The sequence below is a fragment of the Melampsora larici-populina genome (assembly GCF_000204055.1).
Source record: "Melampsora larici-populina 98AG31 unplaced genomic scaffold MELLAscaffold_19, whole genome shotgun sequence".
In the NCBI taxonomy this organism is placed as follows: Eukaryota; Fungi; Basidiomycota; class Pucciniomycetes; order Pucciniales; family Melampsoraceae; genus Melampsora; species Melampsora laricis-populina.
The window spans coordinates 1,035,966-1,052,428 of record NW_006768783.1 but is presented as its reverse complement, the minus strand read 5'-3'; the positions used below and the strand labels follow the sequence as shown (position 1 = coordinate 1,052,428).

General features: G+C 38.4%; 2 protein-coding genes across 2 annotated transcripts; one reads left to right on the top strand and one right to left on the bottom strand.

Annotated features, from left to right (window-relative positions):
* Window positions 1-1,699: 1,699 nt before the first annotated feature.
* On the top strand, window positions 1,700-2,606 carry MELLADRAFT_63400 (uncharacterized protein; the record flags this gene model as incomplete). The annotated part of the gene is made up of 4 exons (XM_007410240.1): window positions 1,700-1,739; window positions 1,836-1,860; window positions 1,933-2,203; window positions 2,277-2,606. 4 exons carry the CDS (start codon window positions 1,700-1,702, stop codon window positions 2,604-2,606), a joined length of 666 nt encoding a protein of 221 aa, XP_007410302.1.
* Window positions 2,607-4,166: 1,560 nt separating this feature from the next.
* On the bottom strand, window positions 4,167-7,927 carry MELLADRAFT_86638 (prolyl endopeptidase; the record flags this gene model as incomplete). The annotated part of the gene is made up of 15 exons (XM_007410203.1): window positions 4,167-4,210; window positions 4,318-4,482; window positions 4,569-4,696; window positions 4,777-4,995; window positions 5,075-5,211; window positions 5,295-5,490; window positions 5,558-5,593; window positions 5,686-5,938; window positions 6,032-6,234; window positions 6,316-6,362; window positions 6,430-6,483; window positions 6,583-6,674; window positions 6,755-7,280; window positions 7,374-7,660; window positions 7,702-7,927. 15 exons carry the CDS (start codon window positions 7,925-7,927, stop codon window positions 4,167-4,169), a joined length of 2,613 nt encoding a protein of 870 aa, XP_007410265.1.
* Between the last annotated feature and the right edge of the window lie 8,536 nt (window positions 7,928-16,463).

The window sequence follows — 16,463 nt, the reverse complement described above, 5'->3', positions numbered from 1 at the left end:
GATCAAGAAAAGAAGGGCCTGAAGGCTAGTGAAGGGTTACCTAGGAAAGTTAAATTGGCTGTTTTAAATGCTGATACTTCTACTGATAGTGAAGATCAATGGTCAGAATATTAAACTTTATAAACTAGATCGGAGAAAGATTGTGGTGCTTCTTAGGGGAGGGTCAGGGCTGAATTTAGTTGATGTATACAAACCTACGCAATTTTTTTTCTTCCTGTATAGAATGTTAAAGTCTTTTGTAAGGTTTCTTTAGTTTCGTTCTTTCTTTGGTTGTTTTATATTCAAGAAAATCATTGAACATGAAAAAGGTTTTACTATTATATTTAATCTAATTAGCTTCTTTATACATTTATATACATATACATACTTGATAGAAGGTTATTATTTCTTTTCATATGTTTATGATGAGATAGATAGATAGATTTCGAAGAAATTTTTACAAAGCAAGCATATAGTAGTTTGTATTAAGGTGTTTGTATGTTTGTATTTTAAAACTAATTCTTGAAATCGCAATATTCGTTCTTTTCTTTTGGATTTCTTGTTGAGAAGATCTTAAATTTCCTTGATGATATTTTCAAACAGATCAAAAGTCTTGGTGCTCTTTAAACTCTTGAACTTGATGATTAGGTTTTTTATGAGTCTTTAGATTTCTTCTTCGATTATTTAAGCCTTTAACTTTTTCAAGATGATCTTTGAAAGGCTCAATTTGCAATGGGAAGTTGGAACTGATCAAATGGAATATGTTCTTGACTTACGTAATTCAAGGGGCCATGTAGTTACCCCACCTGAGAATTATATGGGGCGAGATGATTTGTTTTCGAATTGAATAAATCTTCTGACCTCGATTAGATAAGTACAGTTAGATACCGATCAGTCACGCTCTTGGCAATGCATGCTTATCTCTTTGACAGGCTTCCTTACTCACCCCAGGGCGTGATTTCCCTCGAGCTGCTTTTCAAAAACTGATCAAGTTGAGTCGAGTTGAGTCCAATAGAGTCCAATAGAGTCCAATGTGTTATGGCACTATTCTCAGGCCGGCGTAGCACCACCGCGGCGCAGTCCTGAAGAGCCGGCAGCTCAGCATTAGCTCCGGTTCCATTTCTTTATCTTGTTGAACTCGGCGACGGAGCTATTAGATTGAAGATTCACAGCTGAACGTGTCTCTTACACTAGCCATGTGGGAAACGTAAAATTTGTTCTTGTATGTGATACTGCACCGGTGTAATATCAAACTTAAATTCAATACTATCAGAAGCTGCTAGTTGCTCACAGTCACTTGCAAGGGAGTGGAAGAAATTCTGGTGATTCAAATGCCACCACTTTGGAAGAGGGGCTTAGTTAAGCTTTATGTATGCCATTTCGTCTTTACGTTGAGTGGAAAGGTTCCTTGCGTTCCTTGGGTGAGCAAGTAAAGCCTGTCAGAAAGACGTGCGAAAGAGCGTGTCTGATTGGTACAATGTGATTGAGTTGACTAAGTCTATTTATATTTCAACTCTTTCTGATTCTTGAAATGAAGACTATAAAACACCAACACGAATTCCATCTTTCTTCAACCTCAAGCTGCTCCTACGAAACCCACCGGTGACGAAACCTTACGAAACCCTCCTTTGCTTAGATTTGCCTTTGATTGCTATTGTTTCATTGCTATATTTTATTTTGTTCACTTTGAAATATAACCTGCAACCACAAACTCTCAATCATGCATCTCTCCTGGTTATTCACCGTTCTTGCTTTAGCTGGTACACATCTCTTTCCTTTATATTTCCGTCACATCTCGTCTTGCAATTCAGCATCATCATACTCATCTTTTTGATTTTTACTTATTCTTCTTTCAGCTGCCGTCTATGCTGCTGTCCTGCCGTTAGTTTCTCTCTAGTACTTCATCTCTAATCTTCAGGATACAAATTTCTAATTTCCTATCCATCCTTTCAGTAATGTCTTCACGCCCAATCAACTGGCAGCCAGGGACAACGTTTGGTTGAAGAGATGGTACGCCGCACCGACACTAACCACAACGATCACGGTCACCGAAGTGGTCGCGTATGTCCAAACCGTGGTAGAGCAATTCCGGACGTGTTCTGGCCAACTTGCGACCATCACAGAAACTCAAGCTGTGGTTCAGCTCCTCACCGAAACGCACACGACAATTTCACAGCCTTTGTTAACCCTCGGCGGTTGTGACTGTAGTGGCATTTCACAAAATGTGAGTTTTTTTTACATATGCCTATATATCACGATCAAATGCAATCCTGATGCTTACACAAAACATGATGCAGGTGGAATTTACGAATATCTATTCTCAAGTCTATGTCGTTTTCCAGTCTATGGTTCAAGTTATCACCACAACATGGCAAACTGAACTTTTTACAGGTCAGTATCTTGGTATTATCTCCATTTCAAGCAGTCCAATTTCAATTGTGGAGCTAATACAATCTTTTGGTAACGCAGACACGTGGTCCCTTTACTCGACTTACTTCACCAGTCTTACACAGACTATAGATACTTATGGTATCAAGACTGTAGAAGTGATCCAAAATGCTCGCGTCGATATCAGTGTTTTTGCTGGCGTTGGTATTTACACTTGGGTAACAGTCGGAAGGACTTGAGTAGTTCGTCGCGTAATTCTGTTGTCTTGGCCATCATTACTCTTTTCATCTTCGCTTTACTGTTTATTGGACTTTGTCACCTATCACAGTTTTGTTGAATCCCTGTTTTGTTACAATCCAACGTTTTTTGTAAAATGATTCTTGGGTTTTTTTTTCTTAATATCTTGTCTCCATTTATGACTTTGATGTCTTGTTTTCACTTACGACTTTGATGCAGTAAATGTACTTACCTCAATCACCTAGCTTTGTTCTCAATTCACTTGCCTGCCTCAGACAAATAAGAATAGAAAAGATCAGCTTGTGATAACTGTCTTACTTATCTGGCACTGGCAGCTTAATTGCCAAGTCAAATCACTTGAGTTCAAGAGTCTTTCCAGAGAGTTTGCAAGGGCGCGGAATCGGGCCTCGGTAACCCAAATTGGGCAGGTTTCTTAACTCTTCATTGCGAGTTAAAATTCATGCGTCCCATGCCGTTGCCCTGCAAAATTCAATGATTGATAGATGAATAGATGCTGATACCATTCAATTTCGCCGTGACCCAGACTACAAGAGATCTTATACCCCATGTTCTGTGCAAATGGGTAACATATGTGAATAATACACCATCCATGAAAGGCAACCAACCGATTGTTTTCAGGTGACCCAAAACTATCTTATGAGTCACAAACTTGTCAAACGATTTAACCCCTTCCAAGCGCTTTGAGTGTAAATCATCACTTTACTCATACTACTTTTGGAAACAATGACTAATGATCATAATGACGCTCATAACTACTGGTTTTGTTATTTGTGACTTGGTCAACTCCTACAACCAAATCCATGAACTTGTCACAACAACCCAACCGAATGATTTCAACAAAGTCGAGTCTCCCCGGCGCTTGAGTGAAAACGTGCACTCCCTATTTTTTGGCGGGGAAGGCAAGGCCAAAAGTATATTTTTTTCTTTTTCACCGCCAAACAGAAGTATGTAGCGCTACATACTTAATTTGAGTACCCTAATGATCGAGGGGCATGTCTTCTAAGTGACGCGGACCAACCGGACGATCGGAAGTTCAGTTCTTAGGCCATATAGACTATAGGAAAACAGCCTTATAGGTAAAACCTGCGGTGTACAACTCCACTGGCTACATTGTTGTATAAGTCTGATAGGAATGAATGGATGTTTTCTACAATCATTTTATATGGTGATGCTTCTTATTATATCTTATCAATTAATGTGTTTTACAAATTTCAATTCAATATATCTCATTCATTGTCGATTATCAAATTGCCATTATTATTAATTATGTCACAAGTGCAATTTCACTAACTATGAAACAAACAGAAATTTTACCAAATCAACAACTGCAACTCTACCAAATCAACAACTGCAATCTTACCAAATTAAACACTACGTTTAAGTTTTAAGCTTTTAAAGATCTTCTATTATTTACAACATTTTCTTTTTTTTCTTTCCCTATTCATAAGTTTAAAACTTAATCCAAATAGTCAAGATTCGATTTCAATTAAATTAAATTAAATTAAATCTAATTCCCAAAATCTTTTTGATTCCGATTTTTTTTAATCTCTCCATTCAAGTCCTAAATTCATAGCCACAAAACTCACTAAAACAATTCCCAAAAAACCCATTTGATCAATCTCAAGTTCTTCATAAAGTTTTTTTTTGTCTATCAAAACACAATCCTAAGATGAATGATTCAAAAGAACTTACATTTATCAGTAAATTCTTGAATTCTCATAGCTGTACTTTTTCCAGCACCATGACCTGCTTTCAAATCTAATCTAAGTAAAAGTGGATTAGGATTTTCTGATAAACGATATTGAAGTTCAGCCGCGAATTTAAATGAATGTAATGGGACTACTCTATCATCATGATCTATGAAGCAAATCAAGAAATGAAGACCATCAGATTTCTCAAATCAAAAACTCAAAAATCAAAGGTGTGTTCAAAACACAACTTACCAGCTGTTAATAACATTAATGCAGGATAAGTTACTTTTGGATCAACATTATGTAAAGGTGAATATTTAATTAAATAATCAAAAGCTTCTCCTTCATCAGGATTACCATAATCAGCCGTCCAAGCACGTCTGAAATCCAAAATCCAATCCAAAACACTTCAAATCAGTCCACTTTCATAGAAAAAAAAGAATAAAAACCTTCAACGAACCCAATAGTAAATCGATGAAACCTTAACATATCTAATACACCTACTTCAGCTAAAGCAGCACCATATAATTCAGGAGCTTGATTCACACAAGCAGCAACCAAAAGTCCTCCATTACTACCACCATTAATGGTCACTTTTGTTGGATCGACATATTTATGATCAACTAAATATTTAGTTGCATATTGAAAATCATCAAACACGTTTTGTTTCTTTTCTTTACTGAAAGGCAAGAAAAAGACCGCCCAAAAATCATTAGATTCGTTTTTTTTTGCTTTTTAAGTAAATAAAATAGACTCACGTTCCAGCTAAATGCCAATCTTCACCATATTCTCCACCACCCCTGATATTAGGAACAGCTAATACAGCTCCATAATGAGCCACAAAAGTCATTAAAGCAGGAGAAAAGAAAGGATTGATACTAATCGAAAATCCACCCTATTGAAAATCCAATTGAGATTTCGATTTCATCAATTCCCAATTTTCCTTTACAAACCAAAACCCAAAAAAAGGAAACTCACATAACCATACTGATAACCAGGAGCAGTACCATCTTGTTTAAAATCTTTACGATGTGTAATAAACATTGGGATTTGAGTTCCATCTTTAGATTTATAAAACACTTGTTTTGAAACAAACTCATCTGGGTTTAATCCAGATAATTCAGTTACTCTAAACAAACTCATTTCTTTTCCTTCTGGTGCATCAAAATTATACCTATAGATAAAAATCGATTTCTTAGCACCATCAATTGAAAAGAAATTGTCCAAATAGAGAAGCTAACCTATAGATTGTTCCAGGACTTAAAAATCCAGTAAACCTATAAAAAACAAAAATTGTAAACCCATTCATAACCTAATCTTTTCAATTGTTTTTGTTAATCCTTCTTTTATGATTTCAAAAAAGACTTACATAAAAAAGAATTCATTATGCTCTCTCTTACCAGTGATCTGAGCACAAGATCCAATGATATCTTGAGCAAATTGTTTAATTTTTTTCCCCGTATAAAGTTCATAAATAAATAATTCATCTTTCACATCTTTTGAATAACCTATAATCACTTTATCTTGATGGATTGGAAAAAATGTTTCTAGAATCGCATTCGGATCTTCTGGAATTAAATCTTGGAAACCTAATTCAGGTTTTTCTAAATCATAGACCACCACTATAATCCGACCGCCCCCACCAAAAAAAAACACAAACAAACATCAATATATGGAAATGAATTAAAGGGGAAGTTGAGTTTGTTTCGATTAACCTTTTCTTTTGGGTGCATCTTTGTTTGTAACGATATAAAATCGACTTCCATCATTTGCAGACAGATCAAATTCATTCCCAAATTCATTTACAATCTTATGCCATTTAAGATTAGGCCCAATCGATTGATCATCCAGTTTTGCAATCCATAATCGATTGGATCTTGATGAATCTTTTGCAGTTGACATAATTAGATACTTTCCACTTTAAAAACCATAAAGTCAAAAAACCCAATTCATTAGAATGGAGTCTTGAGGGTTTTTTTTGTAAATCATTTTGACTTACTCATCTGTGACTCCTGTTCCCCACATGTATTCTGGGTTTTCTGGATCCTAACAAAGTATACTGTAATAAGTGATGATGAAGAGATCGTGATGCGATAAATCATGGTTGACTAACTTCTAGTATAAGGATATCTTTTTCTTGTGGATCACCAAGTTTATGAAAATAAACCTATTGAGAAATCAAAAAGCATTGGGTTTAATCAGAATTAATTTGTCTTTAGAAAAAAAACTCAGATTCAAGTGAAGGTTTCAAGTGATGTCAATTCACCATTGCATTTAAATCGGCTCCTGTATCAGTTCCTGATTTATGTTCTGTACTTCCATGTTGATTCTTTTCAGGAAACCGTTGATAAAAGAATCCTAAGTTAAAAACCAAAACATTCAAAACATCAATTTCATCATCCACTTTATCAAAATTATAAACAAATAGACAAACAAACCAGATTCATCATGAAGCCAAGTAGCTGAACCGAATTTAACAAATCGAATCACATCATCAAGTCTACCAGGATCTTCACCACGTTTACCACCCTCTTCAGCCGACTTCAAATGAGGTGAATCAGATCTACGAACATAAATCGTAGTCCAATCACTCCCCGAAAGTGAAACACCATAAGCCACAAAGTTACCAGGTTTGGAAAAGACAATTGAAGAAAGAGAAGCGGTTCCATCTAAAGATAATAAATTCGGATCAAAGAATAATGAACCACCTGGTCCTTGTGCGGCTCCTGGTTCAGAGGAAGATTGGATCGAATTGGATTCTTGACCTTTTTTGATTCGATACAATATGGATTGGTGTTGTAAACCTGAATTATAGTTAAAGTAATAATACCCATCTCCTTTTAATGAATGACAACTAAACTTTGGATAATCCCAATTCTTTAAAATCTTGGAGTGTAATTCATCTTTTTTAGAATAATTTGATAAAAAACTTTTAGTAAATTCGGCTTGATCATTAACAAATTTCTAAAAGAAAAAAAGAAAAAAAAAACCAAAAAAAATCAATCAAGTGTATATCAATTTATGGATGTTGGGTTTTTTTTTGAAAGTTTTACTAACTTGTGTTTCTTCACTTTTGTTGGGTGGTTCGTGTAACCAATGATAAGGATCATGAACTTCAACTTCACCATTTACTTGACTTTTAAAAGTTTCTTTAAATGATTCATCTCTTCTTGCTTTTGGATAAGGAGTTTGTTTTGGATCCCAGTGCGTTGGTGGAGATGAATCTGTCGCAGTTGATTTTAAAGTGTTTGAACTCATTGAAGATGGACAACTTGGGTCTGTATGAAAAGTGAAATGAAACAAAATCGTTAGTTTATACAACATCATATTGAACTCAAGATGATCTTATTGAAAATGAAAATGAAAGAGAAAGAGATTGACTGACGATGGTTCTTGGTGAGATAATAATGAGATAATGAAGTAGTAGTAGTATGTAATGAATTTGAAGATTGTTGATAGACTAATGAGAGTTTGTTTGTAGTAGTAGTAGTAGTAGTAGTAGCGGTAGTGGTAGCTAATAAAGTAGCAGTAGTAGATTGATAAAATAAATTCGTACTCGAACTTGAAAGTAAAAGTTTTAATTTCTTTAAAGAAATTTGTAAACTTTTCATTTTTGTTTGAAAGTACGATCGATCGATCGATCGATCTGTTTTTTTGTTTCAATAATCAAATTTTAACACTTTCACTCTTCTAAAATGGCACCGGCTCCACTGATTTTACAATTTTGATCAGTTTAAAATTGTACTTAAGAACTAAAACCTTCAACTTATCAATTAAACCAATCTTTCATCTTCTAGAATCTATCTTCAAAATATGGACCCTCTCGGTCATCCCATCAATCTACAATGTACCTTCACAGTTATTTCCCCAACTATGCTTAGCTTAACAAAGTCCCTAGCATCTGTCGGACTTCGGAATTAGCCGCAATTCGATGACATAATAGCTCAGCGTGAGCGGAGTACACCATAATTGTTGAAGGTTTGTGACAATTTCCGGCCGCTCAATTCCTGAAAATCCTGACACAACACCAAGAGTATGGTGTGTAGAAAACTCCCAATAAGACAAAAGATTGGTAAAAATACATGCAGTGGTTCATCATTTTTCTACTCGCTGCTTGCTACCCTTTATACTTTTTTCATAATTTTCCTAACCCAGTCCAGCCAAAGTTCTCAAAGAGTTGTTTGACTGAAAAATAAGAAAAGATCAATGCAACACAAATGATCAAGTAGAAGTGCAAGGTGCCTTGCTACTTATTTTTATCATTTTTGTTTTGTTGGGAGTTTTCTACAGGAATATATGACTATACTTTTCTTTTCTGCACAGAAGATATTACTTTTGGGGTAGTGTGAGCTTCATGAAATCTGTGAGCCCCACGTGTCTGATCAACTCTCTCACTCAGTGAAGTCATATGCCCCTCCCTATCTGTTGGGCTGTAAGAAAACTGTGCAAGAGAGCTATTGTTGAGATGGTGGTCCCCTACTGTCTCATCACCAATAACACATCAAGTTATGATGATTAGATTGATAACTGCTTGCTTGTTTTATGAGTGATCTTACATTGTGTTTTTGGTTATCCTCTTGTTTTTACCATTGCTTTAGCATTTCTATCATTGTTTGCATATCTTGTGTATCATTTGTTTTGTATGACAAGTGTTATGTTTGATCATGAGTATTCTTGTGTTTTTTGCTCATGTTGTATCATTGTTCTTGTGTTTTTTTAAAAAAATACCTTGCCTCTCTTCCATTCCATCATTTTCAGGCAATGTTATAATTGGTTTCAATTTCATTGTTGTATGTTATTTTCTAAGAAACTCATATTAAGAGTATCCAAACTTTTACCAAATAAAAATCATCAATTGAACAATACCAAGAAAGAGAATTTTTCAAGAAAAGAAAATGTAATGGATAATCAATTCATAATCATATTCACACCAACCATTTTTGGCATTTCAGAATTAGTTTCTTACCCAGGATAAAGCTTACTATATGCAGTGCAGTAGATTTGCATCTTGTCAGAGGTTCAAGAGTGGTTGTCAAGTTCAAATTGAAAATTCAGTTTGTGCAGTGATGGAGGTCATGTCAATCATTAGTGAGGTTTGTGGGGAAAAATGGTTCTGTTAATGTTCTGCTTTATATATTCAGCAACCACTGGATCACAGGTTCCCTGGTCAATGATCATGCAATGTCCAGTAGAGTTTGCAAGAAATGTGCCAAACAATAGCAACATGATGAGGATAAAGATTGATGCATCAGGTTTCATAGATGATTAAGCCAAAGCCAGTTCAAAAAATGGATGCACATTACATGGCGGAAGAAATTTGAAATGTGGCAAGTAAGTTGGTGGCAATAAACCATTGAAACAATGGGCTTAGAAAATAGGTGATTGGAACATTTAGAAAGACATTTGTTGCAATAGAAAAAGCACAGATACAACAAAGCTGGATGCACGTAGAGCTTAACTGGTTGATGGAGTCAAGGTTCATGTAGGGATACCCATTTGTAAATGGGAAGGAGAACCAAGATGCCACTCCACATAGGGGAATGAATATAAAAATTACAATAAGATGCTTTTGACATGATGGAAAATTAAAGGGTGTTGATAATCAGAAAGCTTTTCAAAAAGGTCATGTAGATCACAAAGACTTTTTGAATACAGAAAGGGCAAGGCACAGGTTTGAGGGAGGATACAAAATCTCATTTAGGCACATGTAAAAAGAACAATGGAAAGCTTTGCCACAAAAGCAGATTCTTTTATGACACTTTCAGAGATCAGAGAGCTTTTGGTATCACTGTATTGATAGGAGGAGCCACAAGTGGGAAGCAGAGAGATACCAGTGTTTTACCTGCCAAGGTGCTGAATCCCTGCCATTGTGACAGGGTGAATCTGGATTTAAGAATATTAATTGAAGTGTTCTTCCAACCAAGTCAATGTATCAAAAACAAGCTCAACATAGCTCAAAACTCTCTCAGAATGTTATTCCAAAATGAAATTGTCATAGATATAAAGTAAACAAAAAAATCACCTCTGATAGAAAGGCTGGTTTGAGCATTGTGTGACCTAGGACTGTTAAAATAAATTTATAACGGTGAACAAAATTGAATCTCTGTAAGAGATGAAGAAGAAAAGGAAACCCAATTTTGCCAAAAGCACACCAGTTTATATACATATCAATGAAAGGGGTAAACAGCTCTCAAAACCCCTCTTTACCATCTCAAAAATAATAAAATAAAATAAAATAAAACAATAATCCTAGTGCAAGATCAGTAAGCAATTCATACATTGAGACTCTTCAATTTTGTCTTCAACTGATGTATGACAAATTACTGATACCCATTGCTCTGCTTATGATCAGTCTTCATATAGATTGGCTTATCAACACACATTCTTGATACTAATAGTTGTTGGTAACTAGTTATTAACCAATGGGAATGTGGATAAAATTCGGACTGTAACGTTACAGGTTTGTAGTCTGACGGGTCGGGTTCTTTTTGTATATCATGGCGATCTCAGCTATGATGTCATAGCTGATTACCACTCTATCGAATTTTATCTTTCCATCGAGTTCTCATCATCGTGGCTCTTTAGCTTCATTCTCAACGGTTTTCAGCAACCCACCCACCCCTTTTTTGTTTCCCGGTAGCTTTTGCAAGATCCTTTTTACTAGTCAATTTCATTATTTGTCTCATGTAAAGTGTGTTATTTTTTCAGTTTGACGGTTTATCTTTGTTATATAAAAAAACTTTTTTCTTCAATTCTATATTTTTATCCGGTTGGTTATGTTACCTCATGTGGTCCTTTTTATCATTATTATTACTCAGTTAGTCAGCCTTTCAAAGTTACGATTACTTCTCTATTTTATTATTTTTATTTATTATTATTATTATTATTTTACTATATTTTTGTCAGTTTGTTAGCGAATTTTTTCTGCTGCCACCCCGTAGGGTCGGTTTTTGTTTATTGAAGTAATTTACATCCCTAGGCACTTAGCCTGGGGATTTCGCCCAAACCACTTTACCTACTGGTATTTCTATACCTAGTATTTCGTAAGCTTAATGGTCCACATTTCATGAAGTTTCTTGATTACCAATTGATTCAAAATGGATGATGCTGTGTATTAGTGAATAAATGCTGTGTGATTGATCTTCAACAAGGAAGTATTGGTTCATCTTATGATTTCAATCCAATGATGGATTTGTAATGATGTGTGCTCTTGTTGATCAAATGTGACAGTGAAAATTAAAAAGGACAGCGCTATTTTGCGCCCGGTCAGATATTACCCGACGCCCGGGGTTCCCGGGGCTGTATCCGCATTTTCTTCATACCACCCGGACCCGCGTGCGCCAAATTTGGGCACAGCTCGCAGTCATTCCGGGCTATATATCATCCGACAGCCCTTTCACCTCATACAGGGCTGTCCATTCCTAAAACGGGCATACGATGTAAGAGTCAGGCTGTCCACCATCAACCACCATCCAATCAATCCGGGCAGTCCACCATCAACCACCATCCAATACACCATCCAATCCGGGCAGTGGTACATCTTCCTCCGTCACGTTATGGACCTCGGACGTCTCAAGAAGGAACTGTCCCAAAATGGTAAGTGGCCAAGCCACGAAACATACCTCTCTCAGTGCTCATAGTGTCTGATAATCATCTTCATCCCTTGCACGGCACAGGTGTTCCTTACCTTGACAGGCTTTGGTCTAACCATTGACAATCACATCAATTCAACCTTTGTCACCATCCAAATCTGCGTGTCGAACGCCTTCTCTATGGATTCATCGCATTTAAAAGACTCGGCAAACATTGGTCTTCCCCCGGGCCTTGTTCAACTTGTGTCTCTTTCTCGAGAGACAATGCCACTAGATCAACCAGCTTCGAACAACTCCACAAACACTCTTGTCCCCTCAGTTTGTCCCCCACCGATACCTCCTCGTCCAACTCACATACCTGGTTTACAATCGTATAATATACCTAGTTTTCAATCGTTCAATCAATCGTATAATCCGCCTCATCCACCTACTGTTCTAACGTACAATCCACAACAGATGAACCCTTATACGTATCCGGTTCCGTTCTACTGGCCGAACGCTGAAACTATCTCTCAACCTTTTCCATCTCAAAGGCCTATTGGGCCCATTCATCCACCCAGTCACCCTCAACCCTATCCAATGATGAATTGGCCATCTCCATACATCTCTCAGACCAACGGATCTAGCATGTCTCCCATCTATTATCCTACTCAACAACCTCCTAGCCCTGAACGAATACCGCCAACCTCATCTTCTAACCCCGCTTTGATCAGTCCAGATACCAGTACTGTTACCACCAGGCCAACCACGAACACAGATGTTGCAGACTCAATTGAACTACCTCAAGTGAAGCTGAACCCCACTTCAATCAAACCTCCTGAAGAATTAGACGAGGCTCTGGACATAGAGGAGTTGATTGATCTTCAGGCTGAGAGGGACGAGGATTGGCCTCCTATAGGTTTGTCTTGTTCACTCTTTCATTACCTCTCTCTGATGTGAAACTGGCACTTATTGACGGTTCCTTTTCTTTTCCTTTGTGACTATACCACTAGGGCAAGAACCAGTTCGTCTCATGAACCCACCGAAGTACGGCAAACGGTTCAAAGCTTCGGCAAGTGGCATCATGTACCTCAACGCTGTGGCTCGACATCAAGGATACGGAATCTCCATCAAGAGCAATAAAACTGAAAATCACCAGAAAGTGCGAATTTATTTCAGATGCTCGCTGGGTCGGCCTATCGAGTCTGTGGCTACGGTCCGTCAAACTTCATCGAAAATGACCAACTGTCCATTTGAGGTCTCACTCAACTACCTGTCAAGTTTGGATCGATGGGTGGTCAAGCGAGACGAAAAAACATCAGCCAAACATACACATAATCACCCACCATTCGATGAACCTCACAACCACTCAAAAAACCGACAATTCTCCGGCGAGATAATGCGTCAGATGGAACTCTTGTCCTCCGCCGGATGTAGCGCAACTCAGATCCGTGGACTAATCAACTTCGCACCAGGTTCAGAACCCCTGGTGAGAGATATCTGAAATGCCCTTGCTCGACAAAGGGATGCTTGGTTGGATGGTCGAACACCCATCCAGGGTTTGTTCGATTTGATCATGGAGGAAAAGTGGGCCTATCACATCACAACTTCTAGTGATGGGACCCTGCAATCACTGTTCATGGCCAGCCCGGAAGGAATCAATCTAGCCCGTCGATTTCCCACGGTCATTGGACTCGATTGCACTTACAAAACGAACCGATTCAACCTTCCACTGCTTCACATCGTCGGAACAACTAATACCCACAAGACTTTCACCATAGCTCTTTGTTTTATGCACAGTGAGGTCGAGGAACAATACGTCTGGGCTTTAGAGCAGCTCAAATCGGTAGTTTTTAACAGCGATGACGGCTCCACCGACCCTAGCATTCCTCTTCCTGATACCTTCTGGACCGATGCTGAGCCAGCATTGTACAATGCAATTGCCAAAGTTTTCCCTACTTCAACTCACTTATTGTGCATCTGGCACATCAATCATAACATTGGGAAGAAGTGCAAAAAGAAATTCAAGGGACCCGAGTGGACTGAGTTCATGAAAGTTTGGAATCAATTTTTGCAAAGCGCTACTACTGAAGAATATGATGAGAACCTTTTGGCTGTTAAAACAATTGCTCGAAGACACCAAATCTTGGATTACCTTGAGAAAACATGGCTTTATCGGACGGAAAAATTCGTCGCCCTTTTCACATCTCAAACTCCTCATTTCGGGAACTCCTCAACTTCTCGAGTCGAAGGCGGACACCATCGACTTAAAAATTTCATTCATGGAAATAACAAGGACTTTATCACATGTTTCAAAGCTTTCAAACGTGCCGGCGATTCTCAATACCAGGAGATTGTGATTTTGACTGGAGTCGAGAGTGGGAAGACACTTATTGGCCTCCCCCTGTCCTTTCAAGAACTCAATGGAACTATATCTCATTTTGCTCTCAAGAAAGTCAAGAAACAGTATGATTCAATTGCCGAAGCCGTGAAAACGAAGTGCTCAAAGACTTTTCGTGGTGTATGGGGCATGCCATGTGCCCACGACCTGGCACATGTGCTTCAAGAATCGAACAACATATCACCAAGCCTCTTTCACTCGCAATGGAAAATGACTCTACTTGCACCTCCAGGATGTTATGAAGACCTCCAGAAAGCCGTGACCTCCCAGCTAAACCGACTGATCAGTCTCCCCGAACACTCTCTCCGCAAGATTTACGAAGAGCTTGCAAAAATCGAAACCGACAGGTATTCCCTGGTTCCTATCTCCAATGCTTTAGTCAAGAGAGATACCCAAGGACGACCACGTAACAAAAAATCAGCATCCCAAAAAAATGGACGATGGAAGTCTGATTTTGAGATCGAAAACGAGGAAGAGGAACGGGGAGCCAAGAAGGCTCGCTTGGCAACTACCAAAACTTGTCATTATTGTGGAAAGCCGGGCCACAGAAGAAACAAATGTCCTGCTCGAAAGGTTGATGCAGAGATCCTGGATGGTGCTGATTTTGCTCTAGATGAGGATTCCAAAGATAATTCAACGGAAGAGCTTAATTCATCCGAACTTCGTCAACTGCAACCTGCTCAGTCACGTTCCAAGACTGCATCAAGTTCTCACTTACCGACTCAATCAACTTCGTACTTACTTCACCACCTGAGTCTCAACAGACTCCTTCAACATCTCAGTTACCAACACAATCAACTTCTCACTTGCCTCCTTCTGGACCCGTTGAAGCTGCTAAAGTTTCCCAAGAGAAGCGCACATACAAATGCAGCCTTTGCAAGCTACCAGGACATCGCGCCAATCACTGTCCAACAGTGGATATTCCCAATACCATTGTGGAATCACCTATCCAGCTCAGTAAGATTGTTCGGTCTACGAGTCAGAATGTTATTGATTTGGAACAAGACTCCAACCATTCTGAAACCTCAGAGTCCAGCCAATTGGACACCTCGAACAATGAAGGAGTCAATTTATGTCCGTTTTGTGATGATCGACTTCCGGAAGCGCCATCAAAGAAGCTCCTAAGTCTGAAAGCTACCCTCTTTGCTTTGCCCAACATACGCAAACAAGTGGGCCACCAAGATGCTATGGACTTACCTGTAAGTGTTTGGTTATCTTATCAGTATCTTGGACGTTTTGGCTGATCAATCATCTGCAGTGGCCGCAAACAGCTGAATTTTGTGATCTACATCGGTCTGAACAAGATGTGATACCATTGGGGATCCGCGAGGGATGGCCTACTGAAATCGACTTTGGTTTGTTAGAAAAGTGAGCCTTTCATGTATCGGTTCATGTTTGTATTTGTTGTTTGACCTCATGGAAGATGGTATCTTGTATCCAATGACTTATAGGAGAATCCAAAATCATGCCGATGATCTTATTGGGATCATCAATCGATCAGTGTCATCAAGTTTTCTGCATGATGCCGAAATGAAGTTGAAGGCAAAGGGAACATGCATCTTTAGGGTGTCTGGCGACCTTGATGGATTTGAAATCGAGCAGCCGGGCTAGTAAGATATTTTGGTTTTTATGTTTAACCCGTTTTTTGAATCCTAACGTCATCATTTACGCAACAGTTATGGCCATCGTGGTTTCGTGGTGTTGATGAAAACTTTAACCGATATCTTCTTATCTGAACGTGCCAGTACTATGCTAGATGTCGCCAAGGCAGCTCCATTTACACCTGATTACTTCCTGCGTCGGGTTCTTATTCCCGAGGTCACCTTAATACTGATTGCCGAAGATTTGCACCTGGCTAGCAGCAATCCAAAGGTCCGACATACGCTTGAAGCCAGCCGTGCTTTTGGGATTGCGGTTTTTCCGATGGAGGAAGAAGACGAGTACTACCTTGGTAACCCAAGTTCATCAAGCCGTGTTTGTGAAAAGAGCGCACTGGGGTCTCCTCAAGATCAGTCAATATTAAAGCAGCTCCCTAAATTCATGGTCCCATACATCCAGTCAACTTTTGATCCCCCCCCTTATGGAAATTGTGGTTACTACGTGATCGCAGTGGCTGTTGGAAGTTTTACTGAACAGTCATACTTAGATGTCAGAAGTAAACTACTAGCTGAGCTG